This window comes from Dipodomys spectabilis, unplaced genomic scaffold, assembly GCF_019054845.1.
Source record: "Dipodomys spectabilis isolate Male_0828 unplaced genomic scaffold, ASM1905484v1 ptg000018l, whole genome shotgun sequence".
Classification (NCBI taxonomy): domain Eukaryota; kingdom Metazoa; phylum Chordata; class Mammalia; order Rodentia; family Heteromyidae; genus Dipodomys; species Dipodomys spectabilis.
Genome location: NW_024870695.1, coordinates 13,997,729 through 14,015,705, shown reverse-complemented (window position 1 = coordinate 14,015,705; position 17,977 = coordinate 13,997,729). Strand labels below are relative to the sequence as shown.

General features: G+C 54.6%; 2 protein-coding genes across 5 annotated transcripts in view; one reads left to right on the top strand and one right to left on the bottom strand.

Annotated features, from left to right (window-relative positions):
* The window catches only part of Arhgap23 (Rho GTPase activating protein 23), a 79,568-nt gene extending 69,221 nt beyond the window's left edge, over positions 1 to 10,347 (top strand). For all 3 annotated transcript variants that reach the window (XM_042673991.1, XM_042673992.1, XM_042673993.1), the window contains 4 exons: positions 973 to 1,014; positions 1,553 to 1,649; positions 3,455 to 3,486; positions 8,024 to 10,347. In XM_042673991.1, the coding sequence (XP_042529925.1) occupies positions 973 to 1,014; positions 1,553 to 1,649; positions 3,455 to 3,486; positions 8,024 to 9,055 (1,203 nt within the window). In that variant the 3' untranslated portion in view covers positions 9,056 to 10,347. The remainder of the gene's footprint in view (positions 1 to 972; positions 1,015 to 1,552; positions 1,650 to 3,454; positions 3,487 to 8,023) is intronic.
* Positions 10,348 to 14,662: 4,315 nt separating this feature from the next.
* The window catches only part of Srcin1 (SRC kinase signaling inhibitor 1), a 73,524-nt gene continuing 70,209 nt past the window's right edge, over positions 14,663 to 17,977 (bottom strand). For both annotated transcript variants that reach the window (XM_042674080.1, XM_042674083.1), the window contains one exon: positions 14,663 to 15,684. In XM_042674080.1, coding sequence (XP_042530014.1) covers positions 15,550 to 15,684 — 135 coding nt within the window. In that variant the 3' untranslated portion in view covers positions 14,663 to 15,549. The remainder of the gene's footprint in view (positions 15,685 to 17,977) is intronic.

The following is a 17,977-nucleotide window of genomic DNA, read 5'->3' as shown; positions in this document are numbered from 1 at the left end:
CAGACCCTGAGTTCAAGTCATGTCTTAACAAAGAAAGAAAAGTAAGTCCAGAGTTTCTATTTCTTTCTTATCTTCCCATGTCTGGTGTGGCTAAAAGTTCTAAGAACATGTGATCATTGATTACTTGTAAGCAATCTGTTTTAATTTGGATGGGTTTGGTGTTGGTTTGTGGCAGGGTCTTGCAGGCTTGCAGGTAGTCCATAGTGCTGTAAAGCTCACTGTGTGGCCCAGGTTAGCCTCCAACTGTAGCTCCTCCTCCCTTAGCCTCCCAGAAAATAGTATTCAGGTATGCACCACCCCACATGGCCCTGATTTTCTTTTTCCTCAGCAAATATTGAGAAAGACTTCTTCAAGATTCTTAATCTCTTAAATTAAATATATCTAAGTGTTTCATTTTTATTTGTCTTGTTTGGTTGGAATTTGTGAAAAAGCTCTTGCTCGTCCACCACTGAAAGAACATCCTAACACCTTTTTCTGGGTAAAGAATATGATACTTTGATCCTTAATGTGTCAGTATGTGTGTGTGTGTGTGTGTGTGCGCGCGCGCGCGCGCGCGCGCGCGCGCGAGAGAGAGAGAGAGAGAGAGAGAGAGAGAGAGAGAGAGAGAGAGAGAGAGATTGAGAGAACACAGCGACATGTAATGTCTTGCCTTTTCTGCACGTACACATGGCTAGCACTAGAGGGCACTGCTGCCCCCAGCCTTCAGGCTGTCATCTGCGTGAGATGCCCCCCCCCCCCCCAAGCCCGACACGGGTTGATAATTGGCCTCCTTGCACTGGGGGGGTGTCTGTTTTCCTCCCACACTGGGCCCCACTTGCCCCTGTGTTTCTCTAGTCCATAGAGCTGGGCTCCCCTCACCTCTGCGCCCTCCTTCCTGGGCTCCCAGGCGGTGCCTGTGGGTCCTCAGCCATGAGGTTGAGCCCTCAGCCCTCTCCGTGCTGATTTCACCCCTTCCTTTTGTCTCCTCTGCAGTCAGACTGGTTCTTCAGCGATGATGAGGACAAGGGAGAACGAGTAAGTGATGGGGGGGGTGCGCACACATGCGTGCACACGTGTGTGTGTGTGTACACGTGTGTGTGTCCGTCCTGAGTTGGGCCCCCATCCTGGGGACAGAGTGGGCAGCAAGACGGAAGCCTGGCAAGGTCCCAGCCCTGGCCATCTCATCTGATGGAGGAGACACAGCCTTGTCTTCACAAACCCCCAGTCTCACGGGGGAGTTTGGGGCCTGGTTCCCAGGAGACCCAGTCCACTAGCCCAGGCCGCACTGCCCTCCACCCTGAGGGAAGGCTGTGGGGAGCGCTAGTCTGATGGGGGAGACATGTCTGTTCCTCCTCAGCTGAGGGAGCCTTTGGGATCCTGTTCCGTATGGAAGGCACAGAACAGACCTGTGGAGGACATGTAGGCCCTGCCCTTGGCCCCTGCCTGCCACGCGAGCCCTAGTGAGCCCCAATCTGATGAGGAGACATGGGCCCTATTGTCAGGACACTCGGTTCTGAGATGTCCAAGGGGGAGCCTCTGGGAGCCTCTGGCTGACCCCTCCTCCTGTTTGCAGACCCCTGTGGATGACAAGGAGCCACAGTCAGTGCCTAACATCGAGTACCTGCTGCCCAACATTGGCAGGACAGGGCCCCCTGGCGACCCAGGCTCAGGTGAGTGCAGGAGCCCGGGGGTGGGGGGCAGAGGGGGGTGGGCTCTGCCTTCCTGAGGGTCCCAGGCGCCTGTCCAGAAGTCCAGCTTCCCTGTCACAATCTCAGCCTGGCTGTGGCCTCTCCCCGCTAGGAAAACGGCTGGGGCTGTCGGGGCCCCTCCCTGTCTGGGGAAATCCAGCCTCGGGTCTGCTGAGCCCCGCCCCCAGGTGGGCAGGGCTCCGGCAGCCTCCTCCTCCGGTCTCTCTCCTTGGTCTCATTTCTCCCGGGCTGGCAGTGTCCTTCTATGGGAGTTCCTCTTTTTAATTCTTCTTCCTTTTCTCCTTGCACCCCGCCCTCCCTCCTCTTCTCCCCTGCTCTCCCTCCCCCTCCCCTCCACCCCACCCTCCTCTTCTCCCGCCTCCCTCCTCCAGCGGACCTGTTGGAGATTTAAAGGGTACTGTGCAGTGTTGCGGCCTCGGTCACTAACAGTAGCGGGTGATTATAAGAAGGCTGGGCAGGCCTGAGAGCCAGGCAGGAAGGTTCCGGGCAGAGAGCCCCGCCCGGACACACCAGCAGACGCTCTCTCCCACCTCTCCTCTCCCATCCCCAGCCTCCTCCTCAGGGGGGAGGAAGCTCCTACTGGAGCCGAAGCCTGGCCCACCCCTGGCTGCGCTTCCCAGCCCCCAAGTGAGCCTCTCTCTGTGGGAAGCTGGTCACTTCTGACTTGCTAGGGCTCGGGAAGGTTGGACGGGGCCAGCCTCTGCAGGGAGCGCATTGAAGCTGCCCCCAGCAGCCCCTGGTCGCTGGGCTCTTAGGCTCCTGTTTCAGAGGCCTCTGACCCTCTGTCCTCAGAGGCAAAAGAATGGCCTCGCCCTTCTTGGCTCCAGCCACTGCCTCCTCCCCCCACACAGTGGCCCCTCAGTTCTGTCCCAGGCAGAGCTCAGCCCTCCTTGTAAGACAGCGTTTGGGGGTGGGGGGTCAGGAAGGAGCCCTCTGTCTCTTCTAATCACCTGCTGCGGCCGTCCAGTGTGTGTGGTCAGCCCATCTTGCTGTTCTCACCGTGTGCTGGGGGAGGGGCTGGGGGGGCCTCTAACCTGCCTGCCCCAGTGAGAGTGTATTAACCCCACCTGCCCACTACCCCAGGAGGCTGCGGAATCAGCCTGCCCCTCTCCAGCCCTGGTGGGGACCTGTTTCTGGTTCCTTCTCCACTTAATGAATGCTGTGACATACATGGGACCCTGGTCTCACAGACAGGAGGCTTTGTCCTCTTTTGTGATTGGCTGTAACAGGGATTAACCTCCCTCCAATCAGCAGCCCACTGTAACCCCTAGGTCCCCCCCCCCCCACTTCATTACTGCTTCTGTCTGACCCATTCATGTGGTCTCATGGCCTGGTTGGTTGGGGGGATAAGCCCCACCTCTCCATGCACTGTGTGGTCTCCATTTCTCCAGAGCATCTGTGATTTGCTGTGTTGCACTGTTGTGGTTTTGGTGGACTGCATCTGATATTTGGCATTTTCTCTCCAGTGCTTTAGAGGCGCTGGGACAGAAGGGGTAGGGGAAGGAACCAGACCCAAAGAAAAGCCCTCCTTTTTCTTAACCCTGGACAGATGGCAGCCCGCCCCCAGCATGATGTCACTTCCTGCCTGAAAAGGAAGCAGTGACTGACATCATTTTTGGCTTGTAGAAAATGCCATCACACTCCTAGGGCCTAGGGAGAATGCCCTGCCCTGGTTTCTAAAGCCTTTGAGGCAAGCGAGTTCTGTTCCTAAGACTCAGTCCTCTCTTGCCCTGATCCAACTTCATTTTCTTTCTTCTTACCAACAGATTCCACCACCTGTAGTTCAGCCAAGTCCAAGGTAAGCAACGAGGCAGTTCTAAAGGCCTTCTCCCTATCCACACCAGCCCACCTTGGTTTTCAGTCAAGAGAATTGGGAGGGTGATCGTTAGACCATGAGGAAAGTTAGGGTCCCTGGGAAGGAAGGTGGGAAATCCTTAGTATCCAAAATAAGTTGAGAAGTAGCTCACCTAGGCAGTGCTTGGTGAGATATCTGGTCTAGTAAAAGGGAGTTCAGTGGCCAGGAGACAGTGTGGCTCGGGGGTTAGAAGCACGGGCTCTGGAGTCAGACAGTCTGAGTTTGAGTCCTGACTCTGCCACTCAGTAGTCTGGGGACACTGAACATGTTAGTTAACCTCTTTCTGATACTCAGCTTCTTCATCTGTAAAATGGGGATAAATCAGGATGTCTCATATGATAAGTATTCTTTGGGGAGCCTAAAGCAAGCAAAAGGAAGGGCCAATAAAGATGAGATCAGAAATCAATGAAGTTAGAAGCAGTTAAAAAATCAATGAAACAAAAAGCTGGTTCTTTGAAAAAATAAATAAAATTAGTCTGCCTCTAACCAGACTGACTGTAAAAAGAGATGGTGCAAATTGCCAGAAGTAGGGGGATGACATGGGACATCACAGCAGACACTAAAAGTATAACCGGAGAATACTGTTAGCAACTTTATGCCTATAAACTCATACTTTAGAAGAAATGGATCAATACTTTGAAAGACTCAAATCATCAAAACTCACCTTAAGAAAGGATAACCTGGGCTGGGAATGTGGCTTAGTGGTAGAGTGCTTGCCTGTCATGCATGAGGCGCTGGGTTCGATTCCTTAGCACCACATAAACAGAAAAAGCTGGAAGTGGCTCAAGTGGTAGAATGCTAGCCTTGAGCAAAAGCTTACACTTACATTTCTTGCCCTAAGCCTCCTCAGTGCTAAGATTATATGTTACCAAATATCCAGATTTTTATTTTCAATAATTGATTTATTTAATTTTAAAATATTTTAATTATGAAATAGTATTATTTTAAAATAGTTGTGCAGAGGCTGGGAAGGTGGCTCTGGTAGAGCGCTTGCCTTGCATGCATGAGGCTCTGGGTTTGATTCCTCAGCACCACATAAGCAGAAAAAAAAAAAGAAAAAAGCCAGAAGCTCTCGTGGTAGAGCGCTAGCCTTGAACTGAAGAGCTGAGGGACAGCGCCCAGGCCAGGCCCCACAACCAGAAAAAAAAAAAAGAGCAGCACTATCCCCAGGCTGCCAGCCGCAGGGAGCCCCACTCACACCCAGAGAGCCCGCTCCACGCACATGCGTATCTGCTTTACGGAGGTAAAATAGTTGTGCACAACCTAATAACATTTTGGTCCATAATGGAGCATATACGTCTGAGACCCATATTGCCTGGGTATGTACTAAGCTGTACTGTCAGGTTTATGAGTACACACTATGATAGTCACACAACCACAAAGTCACCTGACCACGTACTTCCTGGAACGCATCCACATTGCTCAGTGATACACAACATGGATGCATTAAGACAATACTAGTTCTGTACAATCTCCCCTAGAAAATAGAAAAACATTTTTCAACTCATTCTGTAAAATCAGCACTACCCTGACACCCTAGTCTGACAATGTCTCCGGAGGGTGGGTTTATTTATTTAGTCAGACCACGGATACTTACTGAACATCTGCAACATGTCAGCACTGTGCTGGGTTCTGAAAGCATAACGAGCAAAGCCGATAGGTTCCTGGCCTCCCAAGGCTAGTCTTCTCAAGTGGAAGACAGACATTAAACTAATGAGCAGAGAAGGACCATATCCATGGGCGGAGGCAGAAGCGAAGATACTAACGCTCGTTCCTCAGTGAGGGAGGGAAAAGAGCATGTGCAGAAGCCTGGCTGCTCAAGAACAGTCAAGTCATGTGGATGGAGAAGAGCTGGGACCCAAGCCCTGCAGGCAGAAGACGCTTCCCCAGAGCAATAACGAGAGAGACAGGAGGCAGGTGGCACTGGTGGCTCTTTCCTCTGTGAAGGAAGTGAGAGCCTCAGCTCAGTGAAGGAGAACAGGCAGGCTAGGCAGTAAAGGAAGCCTGAATTGGGCCTCAGGGAAGCAGATGAATCCCTAAAGGAGCCATGAAGTATTAAGGATTTGGGGGTAAAGGGAGGCCTCAGAAATGACTGTGGCCGCAGTCCACAGTGACTGGGAGCCAGCTCTTTGCCCAGCAGTCCTATCCTACCCTGATGGCCTGGCTCCTCCTTTGTCCACTGTGACCCTTACCCACAGTGGACACGGCACTGACTTCCACCCAGTTCACAGGCTGCTGTTTCCCTGACCAGCAGATTCTGGGCCTGCATTAAGCCTGAGGGCTCTTCAGGAGGCTTCTGCTCAGCCTCAGCACCTTGAACATGCACAGAGCATGTGTCTCAGAAAGTGCAGCTTTGCTGTAAGCCCACTCAGACTTCACTGTGACCCTAGCTTAGAATTACTGGAGTGAAACAGGAAGAGAGACAGCCTCATGCTGGCCAAGCACGGGCCAGGCGCCAGCGGCTGTGCAGAGAACTCACCAGTACCCATTCCATGCTGTCCCTACAGAAAACCCTTGAGGGGTTTTTGTTTGTTTTTTATCTTTGTTTTTACTATCTCTATTTTACAAATGGGAAAACCAAGGCTCAGATAGTTTAGGTAATTAGAATTCTGGGCATGGGCAGAGGCAGGTCAGATGGCTTCTTTCCACAGTGAATGCTCTGGGGTCAGGTCTGACCCTCTGCTTTCAGGCTCTGGGTATTTCCTTCCTTCCTTCCTTCCTTCCTTCCTTCCTTCCTTCCTTCCTTTCTTTCTTTTCCTTTCTTCTTTCTCTTTTCTTTTCTTTTTTCTTTTCTCTTTTTTCTTTTCTTTTCCCAGTCCTGAGGTTTGAACTCAAGAGCCTGGGCCCTCTCCCTGAGCTGCTTTTGCTCAAGGCTAGCACTCTACCAGTTGAGCCACAGCGCCACTTCCCACCTTTTCTGTTTTATGTGATATTGAGGAATAGAACCCAGGCCTTCATGCATACTAGGCAAGCTCTCTACCACTAAGCCACATTCCCAGCCCAGCTCTGGGTGTTTCTTGCTTTTCTGATGCAGTGATTGCCTGGATTTGTCCTTAGCATTAGCCTAAACTAGCAGACAAGCCCCTGAGATAGAGATAATGAGGCAAGGACCAGGCTGCCAGTTTATTAGTAATAAAGAGGAACATCTGCCAGGAGGACGGAGACTAGACTCACAGATAGTGGGTGGTCTGGGTAGTCTGATCCACTGGGGATGCCAGGTGTCAGAACCTAGCAAGAAGAGCTCACCACATCCCCTTCTTGACCATAAAGATAGGGCCACCTTAGGCACCAGGCCCTGGCCCTCCTACTTGGCTTCCAAGGGTGAAGACCAGGTGCTGGGAGCTCACACCACTGCTGGCCTGTCAAGTCAGTGAACAATTCTTAGTGTTCTCTGTTTCCTGGAGCTTCTAGAGTCATCATCACCACTAGCTGCATGGAGCAGCAGACGGGAAGCGGTGGGGACACACTTTTCTTTCACATAGCTGAGTCTCCAGGGAGGATTCTATTTGAACAAAGCCTATCACAGCCCAAGTTACAATCACACTGCAACGCCGCCTTTCCGCCAGGATGGTCTGGCTGTTCCTGACAGGAGCATGGGCCAGTGACCAGCTCCACTGTACCCGGAGGGTGTTAAGCAGTAACCAACTCCAGGTCCCCCTCCAAGCTGAGCTCCCAGCTAGATGTCCCTAGCCACTCTAGAAGTAACCTCATGACCCTAACCTAGAGGCAAAATACCTGGCAACATGAGAATACTTACTTGCATTAGTCACATACACTGGGAAGAAAATCCCTGTGTCACTTTGGGTCTCAGGATTCTCAAAAGGCAGAGGAAAATACTGCACTTTTGCTCTGGAAAGGCCTGTGTTCAAAGACCCTGTTAACAAATGCATTAGGTCTGCAGGCCCCTGAGCTCACTCAGGCCACAGGGTTTAGCTGTGAGCACAGCCACCATCCAAACCATCGGAGGGAAGAGGACTCCATGCTGGCGCCTGGATTGGTCTGGGGTGGAGGTTGGTGCTTGGGAAAAGGAGTAACTGGAGGCCATGGAGAGGCTGTACCTACCTTGCAGATGAAAAGGCAGGATTCCCGGCTTAGGGAGTGAAAGGGGACGGGGTAGTTGTGGTCAGAGAAGGGATCTTGGGCACCCTGGGGGACTAGTGTGCCGGAAGCACTGGTCACTACGACCTGGAGAGAGTCTGCAGAATGGGCTGGCCACCACCGGAGCCCTGTGTGAAAGGATTGCCAGGGCTGGATCCGGGGCCCAGAGGGGGCCGGGGAGAGTAGACTCGGGGCCACAGGGACTGCCAGGCCGCCTAGGGGCAGCGATCACCGGGGTGGTGCTCCAGCCGGACCTAGGTGGAGGAGGAGCCTCGAGTGCGGGCTCTCAGGGGTGCAGCCTGGCTTTGAACCCCTGAGGCCTAAGCACTCCGAGTCTGCGCCGCCCCTAACCCTCGCCCTCCTCACCCTTCCTCCCGCGCAGGGCTCGTGGGCCCCCAAGAAGGAGCCGTACACCCGGGAGATGCTGGCGATCTCCTTCATCTCGGCCGTCAACCGCAAGCGGAAGAAGCGGCGGGAGGCGCGGGGCCTGGGCAGTAGCACGGACGACGACTCGGAGCAGGAGGCGCACAAGCCCGGGGCGGCGGCGGCGGGGACGCCGGGGGCCCCGGAGCAGCCGGACGAGCCCCGGCCGGGCCCCGCCGTCCCCACCGCCCCCGGGCGCCTCAGCCCCTCAGCGGCGCCCGAGGAGCGGCCGGCGGCGGACACGCGCTCCATCGTGTCGGGCTACTCCACCCTGTCCACCATGGACCGCAGCGTGTGCTCGGGCGCCGAGGGCCGGCGCGCGGGCGCGGGGGACGAGGCGGACGACGAGCGCAGCGAGCTGAGCCTGGTGGAGACGGACACGGAGGGCGGCGCGGGCCCGGGGGCGCGGCTGGGGCGCCGGCCCTCCTTCAGCTCGCACCACCTCATCCCCTGCGACACGCTGGCGCGCCGCCGCCTGTCCCGCAGCCGTCCCGACGCCGACGGCGCCGGCGTGGGCCGCGGCGGCCCCCGCGCTCCGGAGCCGCCGGGCTCCGCCTCGTCCAGCAGCCAGGAGTCGCTGCGCCCCGCGACGGCCGCGGCGGCGGCGGTGCTGGGCGCGCGGCCCTCGCGCCTGGAGGCCCTGCGGCTGCGGCTGCGGGGAACCGCCGACGACATGCTGGCCGTGAGGCTGCGGCGCCCGCTGTCCCCCGAAACGCGGCGCCGCCGGAGCAGCTGGCGCCGCCACACCGTGGTGGTGCAGAGCCCGCTGACCGATCTCAACTTCAACGAGTGGAAGGAGCTGGGCGGAGGGGGCGCCCCGGAGCCGCCCGGCGCGCGAGCCCTCAGCGACAACAAGGACTCGGGCCTCAGCAGCCTGGAGTCCACCAAGGCGAGGGCCTCGGCCGCCTCGCTGCCGCCCGGGGACCCGAGTGCCCTGCAGAGCCAGGCCCCGCGCCGCCAGGCCGCCTCCCGCCTCCATCAGTGTCTGTAACGCCCTCCCTCTCCATCGCCCCCCCCACCTCGGCCTCCACAGGGCCCCTCTGGCTGGCACCCCCACTTCTACTGCCCCTAGACACAGCAGGGTGCTAGCGAGAGGACACAGGCCGCTGGGATTTGCGTGCTGGAACTGGTGGCGCGGGCCGAGGTGAAGCCAGGAGCAGGACAAAGGTGAAGGGAAGGGGGGGGCGGGGGGCTCCGCTGGGGTCTGTGTCCCCTGGATTGGTGACAGGGCCTTTATAAGGCTGCACTTAGGGACCTTTGTTGGCCATGGGAAGTGAGAGGGAGCCCCAAGACCCAGGCTAGAAGAAAGATACTGGGTGATCACTGGCTTTTGGCTTCTTTCCTCTGCCCTCCCCCACCAGCCCCCGGCTCAGGAGGGGCCTGTGTCTGGGGAGAGGATTTGTACGCGTGTGTGAGAGTGTGTAAGTCACTGTCCAAAGGTGTTTCCAGTAGAAGCTTCTGCTCCCTTCCTCCCCTTGCCCGTTCCCAAGGTCCCTGCCTTCGGTGCACACAGGATCCCTGCCCCCATGCTTGTTAGAGCCGGGGGAAGAGGCTCGGGCCACGCCACAGCGGCAAGACTGAACCCTTCACCAAGCTCATCCCCACCCCCCTTTGCCATCCTCTTCAGTCACCCCATGAAGCGTTTTGACCAAGGGGAGCTACCCCGCTCCTCAGTTTTGGGAGGACCCAGGGTTCCCCCTTTTGGTTCCTCCAGCTGGGCCTGCTCTGTCCACAGCTCAGCCCCCAGAACTCCCCCCCCCCCCTTCTTCCCCTAGGAGGGGATAGTCAGGAACACCCTGGTGTCTGTCTCTTTCACACACTGATTTATGGGGTCTGAGCTGGGCTGTTCCTGCAGGATGGGCAGGGCCCAGCGCCCCCTTCACAGCCCCCCCCCCCCCCCAGTATTGTAAATAGACCTCAGAGCACCAGACCCCTGCTGACCCCTCACTCATTCCAGGGAAGCCCTGCCCCTTCTGTCAGTCCTCCTTTTATGCAAAGATTTGCTGTAGATTTCTCTGTCCTCCCTCTCCCAGCCCTTTATTGTAAATATTGTCTCTAAATGTGTAACATATTATAAAGAATTTATAAGGATTTTTAAAGATGTTTTGCTCATTTTAAAGTGTTGTAACAGTGTTGGATAAAGCTCCTCCCCGCCCTTTCCGCATGGCTCTTTCACTGTGTCCTTGACACACCCGTCTAGGCGACAACTAAGATTTTCTTGCTTCTGAAAAGTCCTGTCTTCAAAGTACAGTCTATATCTTGGAAATAAACAGCCTTCCTGGAGGCATGAGTCAGCTGTCTCGCTTGTTTGGGGGGGGGGGGGGGACAGAGCAGGGCTGAGATGGGAAGCAGGTGAGGTCCCCAGGCCCCAGGAGGGCAGGACAACCAGGCTGGGCGAGGTAGAGGCAAGCCTCTTCCTTCAGGAGGCTTCTTCTAAGTGGCATGAAGACTGGTCTTAGCAGTGGCGCGGGCATGGGTGCAAGCTGTGAGGGCAGTGGTAGCAGGTGCCTTCAGGCATCAGCTCTCTCCTGCAGGGGCCAGGCAGCTGCACAGCTCCTGCCTCTCTGGTCTGCCAGCCTTCAGTACGACTTCGAAAGTGCTGCCCACCAAACAGGCTTGGAAGGCTACCAGTCTAGGCCCTCCAGGCCAAGACAATATTGCCAAAGAACAGTGTGGGGTTTGTATCTTGGGTTAGTTGCATGATACGGTGTAGTGTGGGCTTTCCTCTACATTGTGGTGCTGTACCTGCACCATGCCAGCTTCCAGGTACCCCCTGATGAGCCCGTAGTGACTGAAAGAAGAGCAGATGACATCCATCAGAGACAATCCAGGCAAGAATGCTGGGGCTGGAAAGAGCTCTGAATGTCCTGTGTCTATGTGAGCTAGGAGCTAATGTTAATGTGGGCTCAGTGCTTTGTGTGTCAATTCCATTCTCTGCATTCATGAACTCAACACCAGTCATCTCCATTCTGTATGTGAGGAAACTGAGGCACAGATCAGTGACAACTTGACCAAAGTCACTCTGCTAGTAAGTGTGGACCCATGGATAAGTCAAAAGTCCAGGGAGAGGATACAAGGATTGGGTTACCTGCCCTCACGTCCACCTTCTCCAAGTAGCAGTCAGTTTTGGATGTCCTGTGTAGCACATGCGCACACTGACAAGGACTGCCATTCAGCGGGCAGAAGGGGTTGGAAGGGGTAAAGACATGCCTGGTGTGAGCCCTGACAGGCAGCTATTGGTTCCATTTGTTCCCGGGTCTTCAGTCAGTGATGATTCAGAGAGATGGGAGTGGTATTGGCTATGCTCCATTTCTGGGAATAGAATGCGAAAGAAAAGGCGAGATCTGCCGACATCCTCACGGACGTGGATGGCTTCCAGGTAGGATGAGAACTGGCTCTTCTGGGGGCCTTGGTGGGAGGGGGACCCATGTGGTAGCAGACAGTGAGCAGATGCCCAACCTGTTCCTTTGTTCCAGAGGGCTGGAACAAAGTGCAGCTGGGGCTCCAGCAACGGCTGGAAGACTGGATGCCGGACACTGCCCTCACCATATGGGACGGAATTGCTAAGTGTTCTAGGGCAAGCTTCAGCCAAGCACCTGGAGCTCCCTCAAGGGAGCTTAGAACACACAAACAGGGACACAGCCTTCACATCCCAGGAATTCCTGAGAGCATCCAGCAGGACCTCTGGCCTGCTCCACGTGCATGGTGTGTAGTCACTGCATCTTGTTTCCTTACACGTTTGCATATGCGTGTCCACAGCTTCAAGGCTGATGGTGTTCATGTCCCAGAGTCAGAAGTCTGAAAGCTGTAGAGGGCTGGGGTCATCATGAAAGGTCACCCCACACAGAGGCAGGAGGCTGAAATCCAGCCTGGAGAGTGCTGGAAGCCAGCTGACCCTACTTGGTTTGGGGAAAGCATGGCTGTGGGGTCGGGCAGACTCAGATCCAGAGCCTATAGCTCCCTGGTTGTATGACTCTGGACAGATGCCCAACATCTCCCAGTGCAGACTTCTTAGTCCCCTGTGTAGGAAGTGGCAGAGCAGCCATAGGAAATACACACAGCATTTCTTGGGGTGCTCACACGAGCTGGCTCTTGGGGTTCCTCTTCAGCAGCTGAGATGGTGTTGCTTCTCATGGGCCTTGTGCTAAGTCCTGTCCCTCCTCCTCCACACCCTGCTCTCAGAGGTTGAAGCCCTGAGTACTGGCCCCCTTGCCCAACCCATCCATCCCAGCTCCTTCCATGCCCTCAATAGTGAACACGAGAAATAATCAGACAGCAGCAGACAGGAAGGAGATCCAGGAGAGGAAAAAGAAAGTTTTATTAAAGCCCCAAACACTCGGCTAGAAAAACCAAAAAGGAAAGAGCAGGAAGGTGGGGAGAAGAAAAAGGACATTAAAAAAGAGACAGAAAAAAAACACAGCAACCCTTTTCCATTTAGAAATTGTCAAGTTACACCGACAGAGGTCACAGAATATCCACAGAAGCCATCACTGCTACACCAACATGGGCCCTACGGGGTGGACAGGGCAGGTGTGGAGCCGGGATGGCCCCGGGATCCCTCCCGGGACCCCACTCAGAGCCTCAGCCCTGAAGCTCCTGGGGAAACAGTGTATTGTGGAAGGGGCAGGAGAGGAAACCCCCCATGCGAATAACACAGCACAGTGGGCAGGGGCAAGGGGACCAGGTACAGGGGTCCCCAGGACATCATAGTTTCTCTTGGTCAAGCACACACTGATGGACGGAGCAGCGAGGCGCATGCAGCTGGGGTCATTGACGTGCTGTGGGTTTTGAGAGGCCAGGGGGACAGGGGCTTGGAAGAGCCGTGAGGGTAGTGCAGGAATGATGGGACACTCACGAGTGCACACACACGCACACACCCATAGAGGGACTCCCACACTCCTGTCTGCACCAGCACACATGTGCACACATACACACCTGCAAACACAGGCCACATGCACCTCCATGTACTACCCCTGTCCATCCACACGTGGTCCCACACAAATAGCCAGGCATTTTTGCACACACTTTTCACATGTTCACACATTTGCATGCCAATGCCCAAACAGGTCACATGCATCTATGTGCACACACCTCCCCTGCATGTGATAGGTCATGCCTGTGCACGCATGTCCCATGCATCTGCACACACGATCATTGGGCTTGTGCTAGCATGCACTCACACACACACACACACACACACACACACACACACACGCTGCACACACTCAGACGCAAATGCCTCCAAGCCCATAAGTGTGCAGGAACCAAAGGGAAGAAAGCTGGACTCTACTTGAGAGGCTGGGGTGGGGCACGGCTCCCTCCATGGCCCCTCATGGATGGGCTTTCCCCCCTTTCCCTCCTCCCCCCACAACGGGACATTCAACTCAAGACAATGACAGTGGGGCACACACTCAGGTCACAGGGCTGAGTGGGGGACAAGCAAAGAGTAGCAAGCAGAGTGTAATGGCGTGAAGGGAGGAGGGGGGCACCTCTCCCCCACCCCTCCCAAGTCAGGGGTCTCTGTACAGCCAAATCAAACCAAACCGCTTCACTGGACCACAGAAGCCAGGCCAGGCCGTGCGCCTGTCCCCAGCGCCCCTCCCCCGCCGAAACAGCGGCTAGGGAGAGTGCCGTGATTTTTTTTTCGTTTTTTAAATATTTATATATATTTATATTACGTATATCATATATATATAATATGTAAATATATTTTTAAAACAATATAAAATGTTAAGACACTTCACTTAAATGTAAAGAGTTGCCTGCAATTAAAAGTAATTGCATCATTTATGAGGTCTTTTTTTTTTCTCCTATTTTCTAGGGTTTTTTTTTTTTTTCCTTTCTTTTTCTTTTCCAGGAGGGATTTTTTTTTTTTTCCTCTTATTATTTTTCAAAAAGGCTTGCTTGCCTTGGTACAAAAATGATCCAAAGCTAAAAAACAAAGATGAAACAACAGAAACCAAAAACCAAATTAATGAATATAACCCCATTTCCCACCCCTCCCCAAGCCCTCAGCAGCTTCCTCTGCCTGATCCCCAAGCACCAGCCTCCCCCACCATATCCCAGAATCTTGGGGTTCTGTCTCCTTCAGTGTCCTGTGCTTTAGGGGGAGCCAATCTCAAGGCCCACTCCTTGTGCTTAATACACCTTGTGCTCCAAATGGAACCTGGGGAGCCCGTCCCATCCTTCCCCCTCCACATCACCTCCCTGCTGGCCCCTCTGTGCCCCCCCCCCCCGGGGGGGGGGCGGGACTGAGAATGGACATCCGTGCTCTCACCCTACAAGGGGCTTCAGCAAGGGAAGGCACCTGGCCTGCTGCTCAGGCCTTGGGGACCCTCAGACATCTCACCAGTGATCACTGGATCCCCACAGGTCTCACCCCGTTCTGTGATAACCCTCAAATCACCAAGATGGCTGAAGGCCAAGCTTCCCCCAGCTGCGGGGTCAAAGCCAGCTTATCCTCACCACTCCCCATCACTGCCCTCAGTCCTTCCCCATTCCCCTCACCACTGCTCCCTCCCCACCCTCAGGCCTCCAAATCTAATCTAGGCCCTTCAACCTCACCCACCCCACCCCCATTAAATAAGTTAATGGCATTTAAAGTGCTAAATTAGGAAACTAAAATGCCCCTCCCTGCGCTGCCCTCTCCCAAGGCAGAGCCCCAGCGGCAGAATGTCTGCAAGACCACCCTCCACCCGGCCTCCTTCCTCCCATAGCACCGGCCCAGCCGCCTCCACCATACCACACTGGGCCCCAGTAAACCAGATCATCCCCCGGGACCCAGGGTCCAGCCTCACCCCCCAGCCTGAGGCCTCTCAGACTCGGCTTGTCTCTGGCCAGTCCTATGGTCAGTCCCATCTGTCTTTCTTGCCCACTGTGGCTGGAGAGGAAGGGAGTAAGTAGAGTAGCAGCAGTGTTCACTGTCTCTTCTGAGGTTGGACAGGGAGTGGGGCATCTCCAGGGCCAGGGTCTCCCTTGTCCCATGGTCCAGCCTGATGCTGGGTTTGGTCCAATGTCCACCGCTCCTCCAGGAAGGGATGCTGTAAGGGGAGGAGTCTCTTGCTGCTCCAAGTCTCCGTGGCTCAGAGTTTGTTCCAGGTATTCTTGGGAAATTAGGGAGGGAAGGTAGGAGGGGTGGGAGTGGGGATAGGGGTAGGAGGTGGGAACTTCAGGATGGACTTGGGAGGAAGAAGGTGAAAGAGAAGGACGTGGGCGGAGGACAGGCCGTTTGAGAACAGGAGGAAGTCAAGGATGGTGTGTTTGGTTTTTACTTGTACTCTTTTGCTTTTAAAAATTAAAAAAAAAAGATAATTGTGATTCATTTTAAAAACCAAAAACACCAATGGGGGATGAATACGAGGTCCGAGGAGGGCCCCACGCACGTGGTGAGCCTTTGGAGGGTGAGGTGGAGTGGAGATGGAGGAAGTGAGGGGTGATGGCGGGAGTGAGGGAGGGCACAGGCTGGGAGGGAGATGGGAGGGGCTTCTAGAAGGAGATGGAAGAATTCCTCGCCCCAAAGGAAGTCAATACAGGGATGGAGGTTCTGGAACCCGAGGGCTTTTCTGAGACTGGGCTCGAGGTCTCATTCGACCCGCTCATCTCTTTAGATGGTTTAGTGGCCTGGAACAAAAACAGGGGTCAGGGGTCAGAGAGAGCACAGGAAAGCCTGCCTTGGCGCTGGCTCCCAGCTGAAGTTTTGAAAAATGGATAAACCTCCATAAATCCAAGAGAGAATTAACTGCAAAAGCGAGAGACCAGAGGGGCATCTGGAGACAGCGGTCCCCTGAATTGGGGAGGTGGGGCACTGGGCAGGGACAGAAAGGAAGCAGGGGAGGGCTGTGGGGTTTGGATCAAAGGGTCTAAAACCAGAGTAGGGTGGGGCCACCCATGGTTACTGAGAGGGAAGAGAGAAGGCCGAAGAGAGACACCAAGAAGCACAGGAGAGACCCAGCCCCCAGGACAGGCAGAGGGGACAAGGTGGGGGGAGAGGAAGGAGAGAGGGAAGGGAGAAGAATGAAAGGTTAGCTGGGACAGGGATGCATCTGGAGGCAGAAGCAGAGGGGTCAGCAGCCCAGCCCAGCAATCAGGGAACATCCAGGCTTCAGCTGGAGGCCTCTGGGGGAGGCAGGCGTGAACCTGTCTTGACACTACAAAAAGCCCCAGCTGGGAATCTGGGTGAGAAGGCACTTGTGATGCCCAGCCTCCCCTCAAGGTACAGAAGGCCCCATGGAAGCAGTGTCCCCCAACTCTCAGCAACCCTTTTGGTAGAAAAGAGGCCACCCCCCAGGGCAAATGCTACACTCCCTGACTGGCTCCAGAACTTTCTGCTCACCTTCCTTCCCACCTCCCAGAGACTCCCTGGGTCTGTGCTGGTCTTGGAGGGTTGCTCTCTGGAGCAGTGCTCTCACCTCCAAGGGGTAAGATGTGGCATGGGTCACATAAGCAGACTCCAGGTTCCCTTCTAGAACTCTCTCAGATGTGAGCTGGGGAATGTGTATTTTAAGGAGAATCCCTAAGTGAGTCTGCTACATATTTAACTTGGGGAACCCCTGGGTTAGGATAAAATAAACCAGGCTGGATTCTCTGGGTAACTGTATGCACTATGCCTGATAGGCTTATTTAGCTCCTTGTGTGACAACTGAAGAGCCCTTAGGAGACTGAGGCAGAAGACTTGAGAGTTTGAGGCCAGCCTGAGCTACAAGGCCAGAACTTGTCTTAAAAAAAAAACAAGCAGGGGTGCGGGGGGGGGGGGGGAGGGGGGAGGATGGGAAGGGATGGGAAGGGGAAACAAAGGAGGAGGCTACAATGCTTGATAAGAAATGTACTCATTATCTTGCCCATGTAACTCCTCTGTACAGTATTTTCACATTAAAATAAATAAATAAATAAGATATTAAACAAAAAAACAAGCAAACTAAGACTAAAAGCCTGGCATCAGTGGCTCATACCTGTAATTTAGCGACTTAGGTTGCTGAGATCTGCAGATTGTGGTTCAAAGCCAGCTGGGGCAGGAAAGTCTGTGAGATTCTCCAGTTAACCCCCTCCTCCCCCCAAAAAAGAGGTAGAAGTGGAACTGTGATTCAAGTGGTAGAGCGCCAATCTTGAGTGAAAAATCAGAGGGCCAGCACCCAGGCCCTGAGTTCCAGCTTCAGTAGTCACACACACACACACACACACACACACACACACACACACACACACACACACACACACAAGTGGTAGAGCGCCAATCTTGAGTGAAAAATCAGAGGGCCAGCACCCAGGCCCTGAGTTCCAGCTTCAGTAGTCACACACACACACACACACACACACACACACACACACACACACACACACACACACACACACACACACACACACACACTGAAAATAGAGTTGTGAGGCATATGACCAGATAACTCTCTGTGACTAGCTCCACATAGGCTTTCCCACAGGGGAAAGCTCAAGTCTCATGCAAGCCCTGCCTTCTGCAGTAGGAAGACAGCAGGCCTCAGCTGGCCTGACTCCTAGGGAGCTACTCTGTTACTGGTGATGGCCAGCTCTTCTTCCCCAGGGGCACAAATGGCCTACTGGATGATGAATCAGGTTTTAGGACACTGCCATTTGCAATGGACATTTCCCCTTTATCAAAGTCAAGGCATGACTGCAGGTCTTCCACTCTGTCCCACTCTACCTTGGCTGCTCCTCCTTTATAGCCTCAGGACCAACCAATTATTGTCCCCTGCCATGGGTCAAACTCAGCTCTCCCAGGACTCCAGTACCTGAGCTGGAGATACATCAACCAGGGCAGCCCAGTGCTCCACCCCCTGCCCCCCCCACCCCCTCCATCCTGGGGCCACTTTCCCCACCTCTTCCCCATTCCAGCCTTCCTTGCCTGGAGCCCCATGGGAGGAGAACACATCTACTGTCTCCC